Below are 25229 nucleotides of genomic sequence, written 5' to 3' on the forward strand. Positions count from 1 at the left end.
AGGTAAAACCAAGTTTAGAATAATTATAACCTTAGAAAGTAGAATTAAAATTCAAAGCTTCAAAGTGATTTTGATGAATTCGTGAAATGGTGTATGAGAAAAAGATCCTTAATATCTAACCTGTCAGCATCTATATCTTTGTCACAGAAGACTAAAACCAGGTTTAAGTGTCCATTGGTGCTTTCGGGAAGCTCTGAACCCAGTATTCCCAATCAGAATTTCCTGAAATTTCACTAATACAATGCATTATGTAAAACAACTTCCAAACACCCTCTACAGCAGAAAACCTTTGTGAGTGGCATCTGTTTCTAAGTATTTTTATTTAAAATATCTCAAGGCCACACAAATCCAGCATTTGTTTACAATATTTGTTGAGCACTTACTATGTGCCAGGCACCAAACTGGGCCTAGAGCACATAAGTGAACAAGACAAAGTCCCTGCCCTCAAGAAGCTCACAATCTAGGGATACAGACAAAACTGTCAGTTATGACACAGTGTGACAAGTCAGTACTTAGTGTAGAGATAAGGGTTGGGTATTCTAGGAGCACACAGAGGGGCCCCCAAAAAGAACCTATAAATTGTCCAACTGCTTCACTATTAAAAATCTTTAAAATTTTCACACTTTAGAAAACTCTGTTGCTAGTATGGTAATATTTTTTTAAAAAAACCTTAAAGATAAATGGGATGCAGGGTAAAATATTAAGAATAATATTCTTCTTAATGGCCACTTACCTGGTCTCTGTGAAGATGGCTAACCCTAACTCTCTGAAGTAAAACTCTTTAATTAGATAATGAAACATGAAGCTCTCTAAGACCTAAGAAAAAACTGCCATAAATTGAGAATCACTGAAGCAGCAAGCCACTGTGAGAATTTAAGTGTATCTTATCCCATAGTACTTTCAGCAGAAACAAAGATTGAAACTCATCGCCAAAATAAATGTAAAGTAAGATTCAACTTACTAATTTTCCAATCTATTCATTACTTTTAGAAAAAAAAATCTACAACATAGCATAGGATAGTACAATAAAATATAACGTGAGGTACCCCGATATACATATATAACAATTCCTAAATATCATTTCACTCCAAGATCTGAAATAGATAGAACCCTTTCTTTGAAGAAGAAAAACTCTTAAACACAAGAGAACACAATACTATGGGAAAAGGAAAGTTAAAATATCTGTTCAAACCTTCAGTATTTCATCGGTGAGAAGGGAAGTGTCTGTACGTCAAATCAAGTCACTAAGCACTAACAGACTTGCACTGCTGTTTAATAAGCTTGCCAAAGTACACAATCTTCTTGGTATACTACTGCCCCCTGGGGGTTACAGTATATTACTACTCTTCTGAAAATCACTGGTGTAGATAGAAAATAGTATTATTTTCTACAAAAAATGCCAAAAAAAATGCAAAAAGGACTGAGTAGGCCTTTCCTAAATAATGTATTTTAAAAGTGTCATATTTGTTTCTATCTGAATAATCAGGGACAAACTATATAATAAAACTTAATTATAGAAAGTGGTTGTTAATATGATTAAGATCAGGACTACATAGCATTTTGCATTGTCAAAGCACTTAGCCAACATTAAATAATCAATCTTTACAGCATTCTTGAGGTCAATATAACCACCATCTTTTTACAGAAAAGTAAACAGCAAGGTTACATGAAGTATTAGAAATTCAAGAACTAGTCAGTAACTAATCAGCAAAGTGCCGCAGAATGGTTTCATGTGAAATAGGAAGCATTAGTACATTAATTCATCTCTAATACCCCATGACCTACCTCTAAGAGAAATTAGTTACTCTTTTATCTGTGGCCCCATAGGATTTTATACATCCCTCTATAAGACTTGACATTTTATATTATAGTTATTTAACTATCCATCTCTGTGGCTAAACTCTGTATCCCCACAGGACTTGGCACAGTGTCTAGCACAAAGCAAGACATAACAATGAATCATTCAGTCACTGGTCCAACTATTAAGCATTTCCTACAAGTAAGGCAGGGTTCTGAGCACAGGGGATACAGTGGGAAAAAGAAAGCCAAGATCCCCCCCTCACCCTGACCGGTTTGGCTCAGTGGATAGAGAGAGCGTCAGGCTGCAGACTGAAGGGTCCCAGGTTTGATTCCGGTCAGGGGCATGTACCTTGGTTGCAGGCACATCCACGATAGGGAGTGTACAGGAGACAGCTGATCGATGTTTCTCTCTCATCGATATTTCTGGCTTTCTATCCCTCTCCCTTCCTCTCTGTAAAAATATCAATAAAAATATATTTTAAAAAAATAAATAAATAAAAATAAAAATAAAAAAGATCCTCCCCTCTTCTCATGGAGCATACTTTCTAGGAGGCTAAGCAGATGACCAACAACAATGAAGAACACTAAAATACAAAACTATCAGGGAGAAAGAAAAGCCATAGGCAAAATTAAAGTAGGGCACTGTGACTACAGATGGTTAAGTACTTACATTAGATTAGGCAGTGATATTTAAGCTGATATTTGAATGCAAGAAAGAACGCACCATAACTATATGTGGAAAAGACAATTAGACAATTCCAGGGGGCAAATAAAAAGGGCCCAAAGTGGACAAGAAAAGCAAATAATTGAGGAAAAGGAGGGAAAAAAAAAGACTGGGTAGAGTACTGTGATTGAGTGAATGATAAAAGATGAACTCAAAGAGGCAGGCATGGGCCAGATCAGGGTTTTCTTGGACCATGATAAGAATTTTACTCTAAGTGAGATGGGATTTAAGGTTACATAATAAGTATTTGCCTATTTAAATTGCTACATTTGCATAGTACGTAGCACTCAAAGGAAAATTAATACTGAGAAAGGAAAATTACTATGCTATTGGTTTGGGAACCTTTCTGTTTTAATTAAATTCTTTTTAGTGAAGTTATTTTATAATTAAATCTTCAGACTAAAATATATAATAGAAATGTCTACTAACATTTTAATATAAGTTAGAATAATTAGATTTTGACAGTCATTATTGGAAGAAACTGAAGAGCTCCTGCATAAACCACTATATATTACATATGACTATACTAGGACCTTAAGCTAATCACTTATTAATTTCACAAAGCCTAAGGTATCTCCTGATACAGCTCATGATGAGTGCCAGACAGACATCTGGAGAAGAGGTTCCTGAGTAAAAGTATGGAAATGTCATTAAATATAATAAATCTTTTCATATTACCAGAGAGACCAGAATGAAAAAAAAAAGTGACAGATTTAAAAGCAAAAATACTTCTCACCATATTATCTGAACAAAATACAGCAATAGCCTAAAACTTAAGGGCAGGTTTTATATTTCACCTGAGATGGTACAGGTGCTGCAGAAACCTCCAAGCTAATAGCAAGCTATATCACCAAGATTCAGTTAATCACCGCAAATAATCATTGCAGAGAAATTATCATCATTTGCTCATTCTAGGAGCAGGTTTCTAAACATCTGATGTATTAAACTTTGTATTCTCTACCATTTTAATGTTTTTTATAATAAAATTGAAAATTTTTTAAATTTTTATTGTTTTTTTTTTTGGGGGGGGGGCATCAATTTGATGTTCCACTTGTTTATGCATTCACTGGTTGTTTTTTATATGTGCCCTGACCTGAGATCAAACCTGCAACCTTGGCATATCAGAACGATGCTCTAACCAACTGACCCATCTGTCAGGGCTTAAAACAAAAAATTTAATAACAGATTTTAAAACCTGTAAGAGTTCCATCTTAGCTAATTTTAAGGGTACAGTTCAGTAGTGTTAAGTTTATTTACATTGTTGTGCAATGGGTCTCCAGGACTTTTACATCCTGCAAAACTGAAATTCTACACCTATAGAACAACTCCCTGTTTCCTCCGCTCCTTAACAGCTACCATTCTACTTTTTTTGTCACTCCCTGTTTTTTTTAACAGATATTACATTTTTCCTGTCACTCCCTGTTTTTTAACAGATAATATGGTATTATAAAAGTCTCTATAAAAGAAACTGTGTGTGTGTGTGTGTGTGTGTGTGTGTGTATACTAGAGGCCTGGTGCACGAAATTCATGCACAGGTAGGGTCCCTAGGCCTGGCCAGCAATCAGGGCCGATCTGGGCCTTCTGGCTGCTGACCGGGGCCTTCCTTCATTCTGCACCACCCCCTGGTGGGTCAGTGCATGTCATTGCGAGTGATCAAACTCCTGGTCTCCCAGTCGAACTCCCGAGGGGACACTTTGCATATTAGCCTTTTATATATATAGATGTACATATATACCAGTGGTTCTCAACCTTCCTAACGCCACGACCCTTTAATACAGTTCCTCGTGTTGTGGTGACGCCCAACCATAAAATTATTTTCATTGCTACTTCATAACTCTAATTTTGCTACTGTTAATGAATCGTAATGTAAATATCTGTGTTTTCCGATGGTCTTAGGCCAGCCTTGGGCAAACTACGGCCCGCGGGCCGGATCCGGCTGTTCTATCCGGTTCTCTTGCTCTCCCCTCCGCTCCTTTACTTTGAATTTATATTAGTTCACACAAACACTCCATCCATGCTTTTGTTCCGGCCCTCCAGTCCAGTTTAAGAACCCATTGTGGCCCTCGAGTCAAAAAGTTTGCCCACCCCTGTCTTAGGCTCTAAGACCACTAGCTAGCAGGGTCGCCTAAGACCATCGGAAAACACAGATATTTACATTACGATTCATTAACAGTAGCAAAATTACAGTTATGAAGTAGCAACGAAAATAATTTTATGGTTGGGGTCACCACAACATGAGGAACTGTATTAAAGGGTCGCAGCATTAGAAAGGTTGAGAACCACTGATATATACATTTATACATAAATATATATATATGCTTTTGAGTTGGTATTTTAGTTAGTTGGTGGGGGGTTGTTTAAATAATTTCATCCTTAACCAAAAGGCGGATAGGAGAATGGGCCAACCCTTGCCTCCAATATGTAATAAAAAAACACAAAATAAATGACTGAGAATTATATTATAGTACACACTACACTGTTTCCAATCCACCATGCATACTAACAAAATTATTACAAACAAACAGGGTTACTGGCCAGTAGCAGAACAGCAACTAAACAATATGACATGACCTTTTTATATGGAAAAATACATGGTACATAGAAAGAATGAATATTGGACTCACTTTGAAAATAGCCTAATAAATAATAAAATTCTCATATTTTAGCCTTTATATTTCACAAGAAATTTCCACATACACCAATTCATTTAGTCAAGTTACAAACCATCCAGAGCTGTTTTCTTCATCTGTAAAAGACATCATAAAAATGCCTACCATGCCGACTTCAAAGGGTAGAAACAAGGAAAAAAGTGAAATAATAAATGTAAACACAATTTGAAAATTGCAAATACTTCTACATATATGTAAATTGTCTAAAGATAAATCCAAACAACTGTAGTACTTATAACTAAGGAATAATCCACACAGTCTCCTGCATACAATTACTATTTACTGAACATTTGTCAAATAATTTATAGTTTCCTGAATATGATGAGAAAGCAGAAATCCTCTACACATTTGGTACATAGAAAATGAATTCTCTTAAATCTGCTAATGGTGAGATCAAAGTTAAAAGGAGGTCAAAATATAAATCTACATGCTACATATTACAAGAACAAAAGGGACCGGATTATGGGTATATTTATTTGTGATACAGAGCAGAAAATCTTTAGAAAAATATACTAGATAAGTAACTTTTTCCAAAATTAATTTCCCTTTGAATTAGTGATTTGGTGGACTGCAAAACTATCAGTGAAATGCTTCTTCAATGAAAATTACAAGGGCATAAGTACAGCCAAGATTCCATACAGGACAAATTAATGCTAAAACCAAGAACAAAGCTCCTCTGTGACATTAGTTACAGAACTAAGTGGGATTTACATGAAGAATTCTACATCTCAATCTTTAAAAGGTAAGCAGTGAGAATATAATTTTAAAAAGCCATATAAAGTCCTTTAGCTCCATCTTTAAATTGTATAATTTCGCCTATAGTTGCCTATACAAATCAAATGTAAGAGGGTTTTATTATCTAGTAGGCAGGCAAAGCATTCTCAAATTCTGAACCTTTGGTAATGAGCTCTTTATAATCACTTTTTTAATTGCTCCCCCATTTGAAAGAAATGCTTTGATTATGACACTATTTGCTAAGCCTCTATAATCATCTTGGCACAATGACTCATAAATCTGCATCAAAGTTGATCTGATTCTAACAGGATCCACAAAATCAATCAAAAGTAATTCAGTCCATAAAGTGTCCAGATAAGGGGGGAGGGGGAGCTAGTTCCATGAAAATTAGAAGGTTGTTGTTTGAGATTTTAATATAGTTCTAAGTACTATTACATATAAAGGTCCTACTTCAATTAAATACTAACCCAAAGATCAAAAATCTCTTGTTCTCTAGGTGTCTTTGGAGCCATAGTAATAAACTCTCTTTCAGAATATATCAAGTTGGAAATTATCCAACTAATTTCAATTCTTTCAGTCAATAAGAAAATACACGTAATCAGTTATAATACTTCCACTCTTCATTTCAACAAATATTTACTGAAAGCCCACAGTGTGCCAAGCACTTACTAGCTTGATAACTCAACATAGCTTACAACAGCCACAGAACCTTCATATAAAGAAGATAGTATAATTAAATTTTCTTAGTCTTTTTGCACATAAAATTATGTTCAAGGACATATACCTCAATTACTTAAATATAATAAAATTTGATGTAGAATATGTTAAAGTAAATGTAGGGAACAGAACCAGGGGAGCACTTAACATTCTTTCCCCTTATAATATTTATCATTATACTTGAAAATTTTTAATCTCTTAAGAAATGTACAGCTACTTACCCAACCCATCAAACTACTGAAAGCCATATAATGTAGCATAGTCTTAACGATAAGTTAAACACAAGAGGGCGCACAAGCCTGGGAAATTAGTAAAACCAAAGGCAAGTTGCATTTTACTCAATTCGCAGCTCTTAATGCATGGATTTATAAAGGATTCTTCATGCATGTACTTCGGGTTAATTGCACTGAAAATATTTCCCTTTCTCAGTACTTTCCAGAAACCAAATCACTGCTTCTCAGATAATACAAATTATTTATTCAAATTTAATTTAAACCTAAATTTAATATTATATCATTAAGAAAAATTATGACTTTTAATCAGAATTTTATGCCACCTTTTAATCTAACTTCTCCTTGAAAAACTTCTGTGCAAATGCTAGCCAATTTTTAGGAGCATTTGAGATCTCATTCCCCAGCATATCTTACAAGTTTGGCTCAAATAAACTCTTATTTATTTTTTGGAGAATTTATATAAGTAAATGCTAGCCAACTTTCAAAATTCCTATTTTCAAATATCATTAAAACATTAATTAAGTGATTGTAATTACAATAAACTTACTTGCAGGAAATAGATCTCCAACTTTTTGAAAATGACAAATTCGTATCATAATATCAGCTCTTTAATTCTCAAGCATTAATAGATCATTCTGTCTACAATGATCTATCCCAAGAATGGCAACCAATCCCAAATGGTAGGTTATGACTTCATTAGTTCACTTCCTCATGAAATAATAAACTACCTCAGGAGTTTGTGTAGGAGTTTGTGAATAATCAGATTAAGATTACAAAGCCTATAGTCAGAAGCAAAATCCAAAGTAATTCCAGAGCACATTCTGCCTACCTCAAGATTCACAGCAGAATATAATCTACACACACACACACACACACACACACATACAGTTCTAGGTATGTAGCGCTACTCAGCTTTATATATACACTAGAGGCCCAATACACAAAATTCGTACAAGAGTAGGCCTTCCTTCCCCTGGCTGCCGGCACCGGCTCCTCTCTGGCACCCGGGGCCCAGGCTTCCCTTGCAGCCCAGCTTCATCTGGAAGGTCGTCCAGAATGTCATCCGGAAGGATGTCCGGTCTAATTAGCATATTACACTTTTATTATTACAGACAGTCCTAATGCTGACTGTGACACATGAAATTACTCTGAATGTCAACAATTTCACATTGTATCTAACTTCTACAAAGAAGAGGCACATGACATGAGGACCTGGCATGGTAGACAAAAGCACAAAAATATTACCTATCCTTTATATATCCTATATAATAAAAGCCTAATATGCAAATTGTCCCCTCGGGTATCATTCGACTGGGAGTTGGACTGGAAGACTTGGAGCTCAACTGCTCACTATGACGTGCGCTGACCACCAGGGGGTGGCGTGAAACATGGTGGGCATCCGCGATGCGCTGCGACCTCTCGCAGGCTACCTGGGGGTGGAGGTGATGGAGACAGAGGTGCAATGAGAATGCGGGGTGTCCCCTGAGCTCACTCTCACTCCTCCTGCTATTCTCCCCCGGGACACCAGGGCTGGCACACGGGGGAAGCCCCTGCGCTCAGGTGCCAGGCGCCCACGAGGAGCCCACCCAGCTTCCTGCTGGGTGGCCTAGAGGCCCACACTGCACCCCAGCTCACGGTGTCCGGCTGCGCTCACCGCATCTCTGTGTGGGGACTTGGGCAATGTGACTCAGGTGGAGGGGTTGTGTGGGGGCCCGGGGGCCCAGGTGCTTCCCAGGGGCCAGAGGTCAGCTGGGACCTGCTCTTCCACACCAGACACTTGCGCATCAATTGCTGGCCAGGACTAGGGACCATACTCATGCACAAATTTCGTGCACCAGGCCTCTAGTTATTATGATAAAAGAAAAAAAGAGAGATGAACCGACTGCTCGGATCAACAGAGTCAGGCAAAAAGTCCATGTTAGTAGCAATGAGCTACAGGTTAGGGGGTATGGGCAAAGGCTGACAGTCCAGAACAAAGGATAAGACATATATTATTTTAGTGATCAAAATTCAGGGCCCAAACTAAGGAACTAACAATCAAGAACCCAAGGGTGGTAAAAATCCAGTCAATTAAATAAGGTATTTGTAATGTGAGCAGGTGGTATTGACCATATACTACAATCTATCTAGCTGAACAGACTCCTAATATACTTCTTGCCAGTACTTCTGGACCAGAAAGGGAAAAGTGCCTATAAAGGATATCACTGGGACAATCCTTGCAATTTCAATAGGATCGTCAATTAAATAGCAGTATCGTTTCAATGCTAATGTCTTAAATTTAATGATTATTCTGTGGATATATATCAGAGTATTCTCAATACATACTGAAGGATTTATGGGTGATGTCCAATAACAATTTATTTGATGTGGAGTATATTATAAGCCAAATATGGTAAAATATTCACTATTGGAGGAATCTAGATGTAGGATATTCAGGAGTCCTTTGAAATAACCTCACAACTTTTCTATATGTTTCACATTATTTCAAAATTAAAAATAGACCATCCGGCATAGTTCAGTGGTTGTGGGCTCGATTCCCAGTCAGGGGTATGCAGGTGGCAGCCAATCAATGATTCTCTCTCATCATTGATGTTTCTCTCTCTCCTCTCCCTTCTTCTCTGAAATCAATAAAAATAAGTATTTAAAAAAAAAATTAAATAGCCCTGGCTGGTGGCTTAGTTGGTTGGAGCATCCTCCTATACACCAAAAAGGTTGTGAGTTTGATTCCTGGTCAGGGTACATACCTAGGTTGTGAGTTTGAGCCTCAGTCAGGGCTCATACAGGAGGCAACAGATCAATGTTTCCCTCTCACATCAACGTTTCTCTCTCTCTCTCTCTCTCTCTCTCTCTCGCTCTCTCTCTCTCTCTCTCTTTCTCCTTCCCCTTCTCTCTTTAAAATCAATAAAAAGAAGAATGTTCCAATGTTGGTAGTAGTAATACTTCAACTTGCAAAATAGATTAATTTTATTTAGGTATACTTGTCATATTAAATAAGATGTTTCTATCTTCCTCTCCCTCTCCCTTCCTCTCTGAAATCAATAAAAATATTTTTTAAATAATAAAACAAATTCTCAATTTTCTAACAGTTTAAATCAATGCACTAAATAGTTTAATATTTTTGCATTGCTTATACGTTTATAATCTGCAGTAAGGAAGTTTTTAATGTTTTGACAAAAACTTTTAAAAGTCACAGAACAATCAAAGCTTTTCCAAAGATCACACTGCAAGATTTTTTCAGCTTGCAATCATTTCTAATTGTACTGTAATACCATGCAAAGTAAGGACTGCCTTTATATGCTATTTCCATTATACTATGTTATCTCACTAAACATATGAAAGGAAGTTTTAATGTGGGATATTTGAAAGAAATGTTAGATTCCTTCCAGAAATGATTAAAAAGTAGACTAAAACTGTTGAGGAATTCAGCTAACAATAAACAAGAACTTCTAAACCATCAGGGTGATATGTTCATGGTCTGTGAAATCTGCATCCTTAGAAGACTTCAAGAAGAAAACGTAGGCCGAAACTGGTTTGGCTCGGTGGACAGAGCGTCGGCCTGCGAACTGAAGGGTCCCGGGTTCGATTCCGGTCAAGGGCATGTACCTTGGTTGCAGGCACATCCCTAGTGGGAGGTGTGCAGGAGGCAGCTGATCGATGTTTCTCTCTCATCGATGTTTCTAGCTCTCTATCCCTCTCCCTTCCTCTCTGTAAAATATCAATAAAAATATTTTTTAAAAAAATTTTTTTAAAAAGTAGAAAATGCAGTTACATATCCTAATTTTCTCATTGATTTCGACCAGCGGTGGGGAACGTCCGGCCCATGGGCCATATTAAGGCCCATGAAATCATTTGGTCTGGCCCTGCCAAGGCATTAGAGCTGAGTTAATTAAATATTTGACCAAATACAGTAGGCTAATTTTTAAGTTGATAATTTTGGATGGCCCTCGAATGATATTATAAATATCCAAATGACCCCTGGCAGAAAAAAAGGTTCCCCACATGATTTAGACACTGATTTTTTTATTTTAAGTGGCCAGCAATGGTAGGGCTATAAAATAAGTAAAAGACAAACTTTCTTTTTTTTTTTTTTTCATGGTATAGTATCATTTTTTTAAATTCTTTATTGTTGAAAGTATTACACCATTGACTTCTCCCAGCCTGCCCCCACCTCCCAGCACAGGCCTTCACAGAAGACAAACTTTCAAGGAATTTTCAAACTACTTTAAGACTCAGATACATTCAAGTGACATGTTTATATAACAATATAAATAATTAAGTGAAATTAGCAATAGACAATGTTTTATTATATTCATAGCTCAACATTCCAGGAAAGCTTCCAGGAAAAGGTTAAGGGTTGACCCTGGCCAGTGTTTCTCAGTGGTTAGAGCGTTGGCCCGTGCAACCAAGGGTCTTGAGTTTGATTCCCAGACAAGGGCACATAGCTAGGTTTCATGCTCAGGAGGCAGCCAATCAATGTATGTGTCTCTCTTGTCTCTCTCATCTCTCTCATCTCTCTCTCTCTCTCTCTCACTGATGGCTCTCTCTCTCGCCTCCTCCCTCCCTCCCTTCCATTCTTCCCCCCCCAAAAAAAAAATTCAATGGAAAAAATATCCTCCCATGAGGATTAAGAGGGGGTGGGGGAAGTAAGAGTTGAACTGGACCTACTTAGCCCAATAATATTGGGAGCAAAGGAGAAAATTTCAAGCACAGAGGTTGGCATAAATAAGAAGGAAGACGAAAAAGGAAAAGACTAGACCAACAAAAGCAGGTTTTTCAGCAGAGCAGCAAGAAATAAAGGCGGAAATGTAACCAACAGTGCAGTCTTGAATCTCAGGCCAATTGGCAACATGGAACAACAGAAGATTCTATGAAAGTAAATAAAATTTCTACCTTAGGCCATTTGGGATTGAGAAGCCGAGCTTTGATTGCATCGTCCAGGGCCTTGTCATACTGCTGGATTTTCATATATGCTGCAGATCTATTGCTGTACAAGATGCAATTCTGAGGGTCAACAGCCAGAGCTTCATTGTATAAAACAATAGCTGTGTGGAAATCTCCATCATGACAGGCCTGGTTACTCTGACGAACTTTCTCAACAAATTCAGCTTTGCTCAGCACTGGACCATCAGGACTTCTCTGGCCAATAGTCTTAGCACCAAAGAGAGGAATCTACAAACAAAGAAACTTTGTGAGACAAAGTTCTGATAATCCAGAGGGGTTCCTTGTCTGACCAACATGAGAACATGAACATTCTCCATGTTCTAATCTATATTGTAGTTAACTTTTGTGCCCTGAAAGACAATAAGCTTTCCAAGAAGCAGCCAACATAGTGCCTTGAGTGTGTGTGTGTGTGTGTGTGTGTGTGTATTTATAAACTTACATATTTATACTTATATATGTATATATTTTTTGATAGAGAGAATGAATGAGTACAAGAGTACTCAAGCTTTTCCTTGGCAATTTAAAGTTATACTAAAGAGCCCAAGCTGGGGTTGCTCGATGGTTAGAGCATTAGCCAGAGCACCAAAGGGTCACGAGTTCCATTCCAGGTAAAGGGCGCATACCTGGATTACAGGTTTGATCTTTGGCCAGTTGGGGCATGTGTGGAAGGCAACCAATCAATGTCTCTCTCTCACATCTGTTTCTCTCTCTCTCTCTCTCTCTCTCTCTCTCTCTCTCTCTCTCTCTCTCTCTCCCCCCCCCCCACACACACACACACACACACACCCTACCTCCCTCCCTCCATCCCTAAAAGGCAATGGAAAAAATATACTCAGGTAAGGATTAACATACATACATACATACATAAAGTTATACTAAGGGAAAGATAAAAATATAAACCTACCCCTAGCTGGTTTGGCTCAGTGGATAGAGCATCAGCCTGCGGACTAAAGGGTCCCGGGTTCAATTCTAGTCAAGGGCACATGCCCAGGTTGTGGGCTCGATCCCCAGTAGGGGGAGGTGCAGGAGGCAGCCGATCAATGATTCTCTCTCATCATTGATGTTTCCATCTCTTTTTCCCTCTCCCTTCCTCTCTGAAATCAATAAAAATATATTTAAAAAATAAAAATAAAAAAAGATGGTTGTACTTAGGAAAACAATGAAAGAAACAAGATCAAAGTATTAACAATGCTAAGTTATCTTTGAATGTAAGATTATGAACTATTTTTCTTAAAATTTTCTTTCTCTTCTCCAAATATTAGGAAATGAGCATATGTTTTAAAATAAAAATAAAATTTTAATGTACCAATGAATCTTTTTAGATTGGCAAATTTGGTAACTGTAATTTGGCTACTACCATGGAAATTCTAAGAGAAACACCAGTTTTTGGAGATCACTAAAAAGAAAAAAATATCTGCTAGAAATTATACCTTGGCAATTTAAGACCTTATTTTGATGTTGACTTTTCCAACTCACTAAGTTTTCTATGACTTTATAGCAGTGACCTTAAAACCAAAGGGAGTGACTCAGTCAAATGTAATTCATTTTTAAAACATGAAAATTATGAACTGCATTAGAGTCTTAACGGAAGAAACTTAAGACAGCAGTGTCAAGAGACAGTTTGCATGTCTAAGTAGGCTTGCCCTAACTGAAATTAAAACAAAAAAGTGTAATTTTCTTCCCCATGTCTTCCTTTAAGATTAAGTCCAGTCCCTCAATTCAAAAGAGGGCAGATCTAATATGTAACACACCACCCTGTACAAAAGCAACAGACTCCTCAGAGATATCTGCATTAAAAAGAACAAATTCGACTGAGAGGAAAAAGAAAGGCAGAGCTAATCTCTCACATAGACAACCTCTAGTTTTCCTCTGCTTCCCGGGATATCATATCCTAGATGTCCAGGACAATGTACAGGGCTATGAAGTAGTGCAAAGACAATGAAAGGTACAAACTTCATAGACTCAGATAACCCAGAAAGGTACACTGCATTCCAGACAAACTAGTTTCCCATTGAAGATACCCAGTAATCTTCTTCCAAGTCCATTTCAAGTATTTTACAGTTTTTCCCAACAGTCCCAAAGTGAAGAGAAAAGAAACTATCTTTTATTGAAATAAATATGATCAAAAGAAGCCTATCATGAGATAATTAGAAGAAAGGGACGCTACAGCAAAACACACTCAATCCAGCAGGAACCTAGAAATTCAAAATTAGTGAAAATACAATACTTTGTGCATTCACATCGCTCAGAGAGTGGAATCTAGGTCAAAACATAGAAGTACAGAATTCTGAACTTCAGTCACCAATACTTTTACAAAACCTACATTTTAATCCAATGTAAGAGTCATGGTTGGCAAAAATGATCTTTGATAACCAGACAAGTGTTCTGTGAGACTTAAAACAGGATTATAGTTTAACTCCTCCTCTCACTTTCATCGTTTGTTTTTTTGTTTTAATCCTCAACCAAGGATATTTTTCCATTGATTTTTAGAAAGAGTATGAGAGGGCCAGAGAGAAATATTGATGTCAGAGAAACACATTGATTGGTTGCCTCCTGCACGCGCCCTGACCAGGGCCAGGGCGGCGAGAAGCCTGCAACCGAGGTACATGCCCTTGACCAGAATCAAACCTGGGACCCTTTGGTCCACATGAGATGCTCTATTCCAGCCTTGGGCAAACTATGGCCCGCGGGCCGGATCCGGCTGTTCTATCCGGTTCTCTTGCTCTCTCCTCCGCTCCTTTACTTTGAATTTATATTAGTTCACACAAACACTCCATCCATGCTTTTGTTCCGGCCCTCCGGTCCAGTTTAAGAACCCATTGTGGCCCTCGAGTCAAAAAGTTTGCCCACCCCTGCTCTATTCACTGAGCCTATCGAGCCAGGGCAAAAAAGGAACAACTTTCTATTACTTCTACTGACTCTGGTGGTAATAACCTAACTGTATATACTTTTCCGAAGTCAGAAAACTATACACTTTAAAATTGGTAAATTTGAGCCCTAACAGGTTTAGCTCTGTAGATAGAGCATCAGCCTAGGGACTGAAGGGTCCCAGTTCAATTCTGGTCAAGGGCACATGCTCAGTTGGGGGCTCAATCCCCAGTAGGAAGCATGCAGGAGGCAGCCAATCAATGATTCTCTCTCATCACTGATGTTTCTCTCTCTCTCCTTTCCTCTCTGAAATCAATAAAAATATATATTTTAAGGGTAAATTTTATAGTATGTAAATTTTAACTAAATCAAGATTATTTCAAGTAAAATAAAAATTAAAGACATTTTGTGCAGTTTTATCTTACTTGAGTTAAAATGCCTATATGTATTTCTGTGAATGTGTTTGTCTATTGTTAGAAAGATGCACAGAAAAAGTTACAGGAGGGAAAAATGTGTACGGTATTGAAAGTAGCAATCTCTGTATGAGTAAGATTATGGAGTTTGGTTTTGTTTCTTCTTGTCTTATATTTTCTAATTTTATACAATACACACATTCACCTTTCATGATCATAAGAGGGAGTTTTGTTAAAATAAAGATCAACTTTGGGAGAGAAACCAAGATGGCGGCATAGGTAAACACCTAAACTGCTGCCTCACACAACAATTTCAAAACTACAACTAAAAGAGAAAACAGACATCATCCAGAACCACAGGAAGGCTGGCTGAGTGGAAATTCTTCAACTAGAAGGAAAGAGAAAAGCCCACTGAGACTCAGAGGAGCTGCAGGAGGCAGAGGTACTGAGATGCACGCGTGTGAAGAGGACTGGCAACTGAGTGCACAGCTGGCTTTCTCAAGCGGGAGGGAGACAAAAGCTCCCGATGGACTGAGCTCCAGTTCCAGGCGAGACTCTGGGAACCCAGACGCATTTGGGGAGAAACTGGACTGTCTGGCAGCGGGTGGAACTCGAGGGCGGCTTTCTCTCAGAGGTGCTTGCAGCGATTACCATGGGACACTGAGACACAGGGGCCTATTAGGGCAGGGCAGATGGGAAACCAATGCTGTCTGCTCCACCCTGAGACTACACCCCATCCAAGCTGAGCACAGAGGCTTTTGCAAGTCTTCTCTCATAAGGGTATCTCCAGCACAGAAGTTCTCCCAGCGTAGACACAGCAGATCCTCACAGCCAATTGTCCTGGAGGTCAATTCCTCCCAGTGATACCAACAACAATCAAGGCTTAACTACAACAAGACTGTGCACACAGCCCACACAGGGGTGCACAAAGAGTGTCCATCTCAGGTAACTGGGGAGGCTGAGCCACTGGGCCCTATAGGACACCTAGCACACAAAGCCACTCTATCAACTCAGGGAAGCAGCCAAAATGCGAAGACAAAGAAACAGATCACAAATGAAAGAAATGGAGGAAAGCAAACGACTGGATATAGAGTTCAAAACCACGGTTATAAGGTTTTTCAAGAATTTTCTAGAAAAGGCCGATAAATTTAGCAAGACCCTCGAGGATATGAAAAAGGACCAACTAGAAATTAAGCATACACTTACTGAAATAAAAAATATTATACAGAGATCTAACAGCCGACTAGAGGATCGCAAGAATCCAGTCAAAGATTTGAAATACAAAGAAGCAAAAAACACTCAACTGGAAAAGCAAAAAGAAAAAAGAATACAAAAATATGAAGATAGTGTAAGGAGCCTCTGGGACAACTTCAAGCATACCAACATCAGAATTACGGGGGTGTCAGAAGAAGAGAGAGAGCAAGATACTGAAAACCTATTTGAAGAAATAATGACAGAAAACCTCCCCCACCTGGTGAAAGAAATAGACTTAGAAGTCCAGGAAGTGCAGAGAACCCCAAACAAAAGGAATCCAAAGAGGACCACGCCAAGACACATCATAATTAAAATGCCAAGAGCAAAAGACAAAGAGAGAATATTAAAAGCAGCAACAGAAAAACAGTTAGTTACCTACAAGGGAGCACCCATACGACTGTCAGCAGATTTCTCAACAGAAACTATGCAGGCCAGACGGGAGTGGCAAGAAATATTCAAAGTGATGAATAGCAAAAACCTACAACCAAGATTACTCTACCCCGCAAAGCTATCATTCAGAATTGAAGGGCAGATAAAGAGCTTCACAGATAAGAAAAAGCTAAAGGAATTCACCACCAAACCAGTATTATATGAAATGCTAAAAGGTATTCTTTAAGAAGAGGAAGAAGAATAAAAAGGTAAAGATAAAAATTATGAACAACAAATACATATCTATCAACAAGTGAATCTAAAAATCAAGTGAATAAAAAAATCTGATGAACAGAATAAACTGGTGAATATAATAGAATCAGGGGCATAGAAAGGGAGTGGACTGACAATTCTCAGGGGGAAAGGGGTGTGAGGGGTGCAGGAAGAGACTGGACAAAAATCGTACACCTATGGATGAGAACAGTGGGGGGCGGGGCATAAGGGTAGGGGGTGGGGTGGGAACCGGGTGGAGGGGAGCTATGGGGGAAAAAAGAGGAACAATTGTAATAATCTGAACAATAAAGATTTATTAAATTTAAATTTTTAAAAATAAAAAGTAGATCAACTTTGATTTTAAAGTTTCTTATAGAAATTTCTGTGAGTTACCAATTTGTGGTTTTACAGGTTATACTTTTTTTTATTTTCCAATTACAGTATAAATTTAATTATAGTTGTGATTTGGGAGGTAAGGTGTTATTGATAAAATAGTATTTCCAGTGTAAATAATTATTTTCTTTAATTCATAGTGAACACACATTCAATGAACACAATATGTACGTTCATATTTGGGTTAAATTGTGTCTCTGATTTCTTCCCATGCAAAATAGCAATCTACCCTACCTACAAAAACACTATTAAGCTTAAGTTCAACATCAACCTTTGTCTCTAACAGAGCTTTTTTTTTTTTTTTTTAATAGCAATCATACAAAAGAAACAATGGTAATCATCAATTTTTATTTTAAAACATATTGCTTCTGCTTTTAGAAGAAATAAGCAGTGAAAGAACAGGACAGTATATAAGAATTTTGGGATAAAAACGAACAGCTTTGAGTTATACTTACTATTTTTAATAATAATTACAAATACATTGTCAAACACCCTATAAGCAGCTTAGATTTAGCAAGCTTTTACAATGCAACAGTGTGGTGCGAGATGTTTTCATTATTCCTCAAGCACTCATAGAGTTTTCTTGGGTCACAGAAAAGTGATAGGGACAGGAAGAGGTTTGAGGTTTTTGTTTGTGGTTTTTTTCTTTGTGGTTTTTTTGGGTTTTTTAATGTATGTGTGGGTCTGTGGTTTTAGGTTTGTTTGTTTTAGGGAGGGGTTGGTGTTTTTTTTTTTTTTGCTTTTTGTTTTTTGGCATGCTTTTAAATGCAGTTCATTAACACAAGAAGATAAACAACAAATACCAAATCCCTACCCACATGCAAGGCATTGTTCTGAATACCTACTTACATTCTTTTTTATTTGTCAATTATATGGGATAGGTCTTACTATCCCATTACATATATGAGAACACTAAGATGTATAACAGTTAAACTTTGTCAAAACTCATACAAACTAGTAAGAAGCAGAGCCAAACTTGGAGATGTGAATCTAAATCTGCATCTATACTTAAGCTTTCAAAGACCATTCATCATTATTTGAGGGAAAGATTTGAAACAGAAAATTGGATCGGTCTACCATTAAATGATGAAGTTAGAAGATATATCCCAAACTAACTTGTATTTCTTTTATATACTAGCAATGAACTAGTGATGAAAAATGAACAATACAAAATTAAAATTTTTTAAAAGTCCGTGTATAACAGCATCAAACGATAAAATACTTAGAAATAAATTTTTGAAAGAAGTGAAAAAAAAAAGTGCAAGAGTTGGGACTGGAAAACTACAAAACATCACTAAAAGGACAGATTAGGCCCTGGCTGGGTAGCTCAGCTGGTTGGAGCACCGTCCCTATGGACCAAGGTGCAGGTTCAATTCCCAGTCAGGGCACAAAAGAGTCAACCAGTGAATGCATGAATGGGTAGAACAATAAAAATTGATGTTTCTCTCTCTCTCAATCTCTCTCTCTCATTAACAATGTTTTTAAAGGACAGATTAAACAATGCCTATAAAAATCCCAAGTGTTTTTTGGCAGAAATTGATAAATTGGTCTTAAAACCCAGAGACTCAGAAAAGCCAAAACAGTCTTGAAAAAGAACAAAATTACAGAACTTACACTTAATTTCAAAATCTATTAAAAAGCTACTGTAATCAAATATTATGGAGCTGGCATTAGAATGAATAAGAGAATAGAATGGAGAGTCCAGAAATAAATGTAACATATAGACAGTTGATTTTCAATAAGGGTGCAAAGGCCATTCAGTGAGAATTTTTTTTTTTTCAATATATAGTGCTGGGACAACTGGATTACCACATGCAAAAGAATGAATCTGGACCACTACCTTACACAAAAATTAACTCAAAGTGGATCAACAACCTAAGCATAAGGGCTAAAAACTTAAAACTCTTAGAAGGAAGCATAGCGGTAAACCTTCATGATCTTGGATTTGAAAATGGATTCTAAATATGACACCAAAAGCATAAGGAACAAAAGAAAAAATAAATGGACTTCATAGCAAAACTTCTTTTGCACAAAGAACATTATCAAAAAAGTAAAAAGACAACCTACAAAATGGGAGAAAACATTTGCAAATCATATATCTGATTAGCAGTTAGTATCCAGAATATTTTAAAAATTCCTACAACTCAATAACAAAAAGGACAAGTAACCCAATTAAAAAATGGACCGATTTGGCTCAGTAGATAGAGCATCAACCTGTGGACTATAGGATCCCGGGTTCAATTCCAGTCAAGGTCACATGCCTAGGTTGTGGGCTTGATCTCCAATAGGGGGTGTGCAGGAGGCAGCCAATCAATGATTCTCATCATTGATGTTTCTATCTCTCTCTCACTCTCTGAAATCAATAAAAATATGTGTGTTTTTTTAAATGGACTCCCCCTCCCGCTGCCCTAGTCGGTTTGGCTGTGAATAGAGTGTTGGCCTGCAGAGCAAAGGGTCCCTGGTTTGATTCTGGTCAAGGGCACGTACCTCGGCTGCAGGCTCCGACCCGGTGCAGGAGGCAACCAATCACAGTCTCTCTCTCACGTTGATGTTTCTGTCTTCCCCTCTCTCTTCCACTCTCTAAAAATTAATGAAAAAACATCCTCAGGTGAGGATTTTTTAGAAAAAGAACTCCCAGCCCCCCAAAATGGACAGGGATTTGAATAGACATTTCTCCAAAGAAATACATAACCAATAAGCACAAAAAGTTATGCCTAGCATCATTAGTCATCAGGGAAATGCAAGTCAAAGTTGCAATGAGATGCCATTTTACACCTACTAGGTTAGCTAAAGTCAAAAAGACAGAAAATAGCAAGTATTGGCAAGAATGTAAAGAAACTGAAACCCTCACACATTCCTAGTGGGAATGTAAAATGATGCAGTGCCTTAAAAAAATAAAGTTTGTCAGCTCCTCAAATGGTTAAAATGGAGTTATCATGTGACCCACCAATTGGGATATACCCAAGAGAAATTAAAACATATGTCCATATGTCCACACTAAAACTTGTACATAAATGTTTATAGCAGCATTATTCATAATACAGTAGGCACTCTGTATCCACAGGTTCCACATCCGGGATTGAAAATGTTCAGATAAAAAAGTTACATTGTTGCTAATGTGTACCATGTAGTTAATCCTAGGATGCTTGCCTCTGAACATATACAGACTTTATTTTTCTTGTCATTATTTCCTAAACAACACAGTGTAACAATTATTTATATAGCATTTACATTGTGTTAGGCATTATAGTAATTTAGAGATGATTTAATGTATACAGGAGGATGTGCATAGGTTATATGCAAATATTATACCACTTTATATAAGGGACTTGAGCATCCTGGGATCTTGTTATCTGGGGGTGGTTCTGGAACCGAAACCCCCCAGATACCAAAAGGCAAGTGTAACCAAAAAGTAGAAAAAATTCACATGTCTATCAACAGATGAATAGATAAACAAAATGTGGTATATCCTTTTAACGAAATATTATTCAGCAATAAAAAGGAATAGGGTGCTGATACATGTTACACAGCCTCAAAAAAAAACAAACAAACAAAAAAACACTATGCTAAGTAAAAGAAGCCCGTCACAAAAGAAACATATTATAAGTTACATTATGTAAAATGTCCACAATAGTTAAATTCAGAGACAGAAAGTAGGTTAGTTATTGCCAGAGGCTGAGAGAAAGGCAAGGAATGTTAATGGGTACAGGATTTCTTTGTGGGGTGATGAAAATGCTCTAGAAGTAGGTAATGGTGATGTATAGACACATAGTGAGTATACCATAAACCAGGAATTGTACAATAAGAGATTAATCTTATTGTAAGTGAATTACATCTCAAAAAGCTAGGTTTTTTTAAAGTCAGTCATGGGGATGTGATGTACCACATGGTAACTATAGTTAATAGTACTGTATTATATATAAGGTAGTTAAGAGAGTGAATCTTAAAAGTTCTCAACACAGGAAAAAAATATGTAACTGTGTGGTGACGTTTACTAGACTTATTGTGGTGATCTTTTTGTAATATATACAAATATCAAATTATTATGTTGTAGACCTGAAACTAATGTATCTTCAATTATATCTCAATTTTAAAAATTGAAAAATAACAAAGAAACTACAAAAATGCCACACTGAGACAATAAAGCACCTAATTTTCAATACTATTCAGGTACAATCTCAACTCCTAAAGCCTTGTCATCCTATACATTCACAGTTTGTCAGTGAACAAAAATAAACTAATGAAATCAACTATTGAAATTTTAAAAACATGAAAAAACAGCTCCTGAAATATCAAATCACTTTCACTCAAACAATTCTATTTTAGCATTGACTCTGAACTAAACATAAGTCTCAATTTCAAAATATCACATACAGAGGACAAATACTCAGAGGTTTAAGCAAATTTCCAACTGTTCTGAATAAACAGTCATTCAGATTTGCTTTGATGAAAATGTAAATATTTACCTGCCTCAAAGAAAACAAAATCCTTATAAGCCTAGTGTTCCCAAATGATGGAGAGAAAGAGCCATGCATTTTTTTCTATTCAGAATTTTGTTGCAAAATTAGTGTTAACCTAGCTAGGGTACTCAGAGTTGATGGCTTATACTAAGCAACGTATACCCTGCTTTGCCTACAACATACTAAAAACAAGGCATTATAAACAGTCACAGAAGTTATGTTTGTACCTGATAAAAGTCACGTTAGCCAGTCATTAATCTCAAAATGTCTCAAGAACTATTTTGGAAACTCCCTAAGTCCTTTAGTCTTGCTACAAATATTGACTGACCATCTACCACGTGCCAGGCACTGCACCTGGTACCAGGATGCCACGGTGACCCATAAACAGAACAGGTCTCTCTGCTCACAGGAAGACAGTGCTTGTCCAAGGAGCCTGATGATGACAACTTGGGAGCTTGTTTAAAAGCCAAAATCTGCTCATAAGCCTTGGAGAGTCCTCGGGCCTGGGGTGAGTCGTCGCGACGCCTGTATTTTCATCAAGCGCTCCTATACCCCCGCTGTTTTTGAGAACCCAAGGCTCAGGGCCATCCCACTACATCCAGCAAGATGCCACACCTCCAAAGTCCATTTCCCTAAGCATCCTTCACCCAAACCAATATCCCAAACGCACCACAAAGCTGGGGTGGAAGGGAAGCATTCCCGAATCACTTGGTTCTAAGCCACCGATAGACTTGCTTCCTTCCTGGGACGGACAGCTCACTCTCGGAGATCCCACCCGGGGCTGTCTGCACCTGAGCCTCCCGCGACTGCGCGGACACCTGTCTCCCAGCGGCTGCCGTCTACCTCTCCGATGGGCTTAGTTTAGGGGCCCACCGCCCCAAAAGAACGGAGGTAAGGCGGAGACGCCGCGCGCATTAGGCGCCGACTGTATACCGCTCCCCCAACCCCGGCACGCGCACACATACTCCCGCGAAAACTGAGGCGGACAGGCGACAGGCCAGTCCCCGCCGCCCAAGGATGCAAGGCGGGGCTCGAACCCGTCCGGCGGGCCGGGTTCCGCCTCGCGGGCGCTCGTCAGCCGCCGAGGCCCGGCCGGGCTCCCACCGACGGAGTTTCACAAAGAAAGTCTCCCGGCCCGCGCCCCTCACGCACTCACCGGCGCCGGCGGCGATTCAGGCTCCCGCCGCCTCCGGCTCCGCGCCGGAGTCGGCCCCGGGGTTGGCTCGAGCGCCGGCGGCGGCGACTGCTCCATCCCCACGGGGCCCGGGCCGCGTCCGCCTCGAGCTAACGGTCCCGCCAGCTAGGAGCGCGCGCCGGCTCCGCGCGCCATGTTCCCGCCGTGCCGCGCGCCGCCGCGGCAAACCCCACCACCCCTCACCGCGCACGCGCACGCGCGCCGCCGCGAAGCCCACCACCGCCGCCGCGCACGCGCGCGCGCACGCGCCGCGCCCCCCTCCCCGCGAGCCCCGCCTCGCGCCCCTGAGCCGGCCGCTGTTCCCGGCGTGGCGCCCACCCCCTCCGCACCCGTCCGGCCGGGCTGGAGCGTTCGCCGTTCTGAGTTCAGCGCCGCCGCCTGCCGCACAGCGGACCACCCCAGGCCAGATTCCAAGGCTCCTTCCCGGCACTGCTCCCTTGGCTTCGCCCGTCGCACAGGGCGTGGGGCGAGGGTCTGGACCAGGAGGGACTTACCCCCACCAAGTGCCGGGCGAAGGATGTCTCTCTGATGAGATCCCCGGCGTGGAAGTGTACAAGCACGTGCGCGAGCAAGCGGCACAGTGAAAGCCCTTGTCTCTGGGAGAGCCAGACTCCATGGAGACCCTGAGTTACAGTCCCGCATCTCCACTAACCTTTGCGTGATTAAGGTCAGGTATCCGGGTCTGTCTCTCCTTAATGAGGAAGGTCCGACAACTAAGGCATGATGGGAGGACTCAAGAAATAATCGAGATAAAGTGTCAACACCGGGCCTAAGGCGTACCAAGTGGTAATCAGATGTCAAGACCTCTCAAGTAGGTTTGTTTACTGGCTAAAAAACACGGGCTCTTGAGAAGGGAAATCTCGGTTCAAGTATTGCCTCCACCTGTTGGTTCAAGTATTGCCTCCACCTGTTACAAACTGGGGACCTGGAATAGGACACTTGACTGAGCCAGAGAGCCTTGATTTCTAAATCTGCGAAGTGGGGAGTGGCAGTCCAATCTCAGGAGCTTTCAGAAGATGATGCGTGTATGCTCCTGAGCACCATGCCTGGCACACACCAGGCTCTCCAAGCTTCCCTGTATAGCTCCGCCCCGTCCTTCCAAGACTCCTAAAAGGTTAATGAAAAGGCTTGGCTCCCAAACCCTGTGGTATAATTAGCTGGGAGCGGTTAACTCAACCTGGGAGCTGGAAGGTCTGTTACTTCCCTCATCTTTGCTTTGCATTCTCTGCCCCAAACGTCTCTGAAGACCCTAAACTGGGCAGAAAACAAAAACAGAAGCAGAGAATGTTTTCCCTAGTAGAAAAAAAAAAATGTTTCCAAGGGTCTCTTGGAGTTTATAAATGGTTGAATTTATTAGTCTGGTCTTTTCCAGATACAAGTGACAAAAAAAAGAAAAAGAAAAAGAAAAAAAGAACCTCAACCTGAAGTAAAACAAAGGACAAGTATTAAAAAGTCCTGGGGTGGGCCCTGGCCGGTTTGGCTCAGTGGAGAGAGCATCGGCCTGCAGACTGAGGGGTCCCGGGGTTCGATTCCGGTCAAGGGCATGTGCCTTGGTTGCGGGCACATCCCCGGTGGGGAGTGTGCAGGAGGCAGCTGATCGATGTTTCTCTCTCATCGATGTTTCTAGCTCTCTATCCCTCTCCCTTCCTCTCTGTAAAAAATCAATAAAATATATTAAAAAAAAAAAAAAGTCCTGGGGTGGTACCTCATTACGGGCATAGCTAGATCCAGGTGCTCAAACTGTAACCTGTCTTTCTCCAATCTCAGCTCCGCTTCCCTCTCTGATGGCTTCATTCTCATACAGTTCTCTTCCCGTAATATCCCATGCAGCTCATATTGGACCAGGAAAGCAGGAGTTGATCCCCAAAAGTTCCCTCCAGAGTCTCGGGGTTGACTCTTGAGGTTGGTACTCTTGTTGCACCCATTTTGAAGTAACTTGCCTAACGCCGAAGTCAGAAAGGGCAGAACGCTCAGATTAGCACAATATTGCTCCCACCACCGGTGTCCTCATACACGTGCTTCATTCCCATTTGCTCAGTTTTCAAAGTCCTGTGATCATCTCTAGCTGGGTGGCCAGTGGAAAGAGCTGTACCAGGGAAGGAGCCTCCTTCAGCTTCTATAGTGGGGGTCAGGCAGGCAGACACTTAGCCTTAACATCTCCCTCGCCCCCCACCCCATGATTTCA

The 25229-nt window shown here is 39.6% G+C and overlaps 1 protein-coding gene across 1 annotated transcript in view; it reads right to left on the reverse strand.

The window, feature by feature from the left end:
• The window catches only part of TTC28 (tetratricopeptide repeat domain 28), a 401892-nt gene extending 378664 nt beyond the window's left edge, over nucleotides 1-23228 (reverse strand). Inside the window, exons 1-2 of the mRNA XM_080649649.1 lie at nucleotides 23006-23228; nucleotides 11769-12047 (exon numbers count right to left, since the gene is read on the reverse strand). Of these exons, the coding sequence (XP_080505775.1) occupies nucleotides 11769-12047; nucleotides 23006-23101 (375 nt within the window). The 5' untranslated portion in view covers nucleotides 23102-23228. The remainder of the gene's footprint in view (nucleotides 1-11768; nucleotides 12048-23005) is intronic.
• Between the last annotated feature and the right edge of the window lie 2001 nt (nucleotides 23229-25229).

Source organism: Plecotus auritus, assembly GCF_963455305.1.
Source record: "Plecotus auritus genome assembly, chromosome: 13".
Classification (NCBI taxonomy): Eukaryota; Metazoa; Chordata; class Mammalia; order Chiroptera; family Vespertilionidae; genus Plecotus; species Plecotus auritus.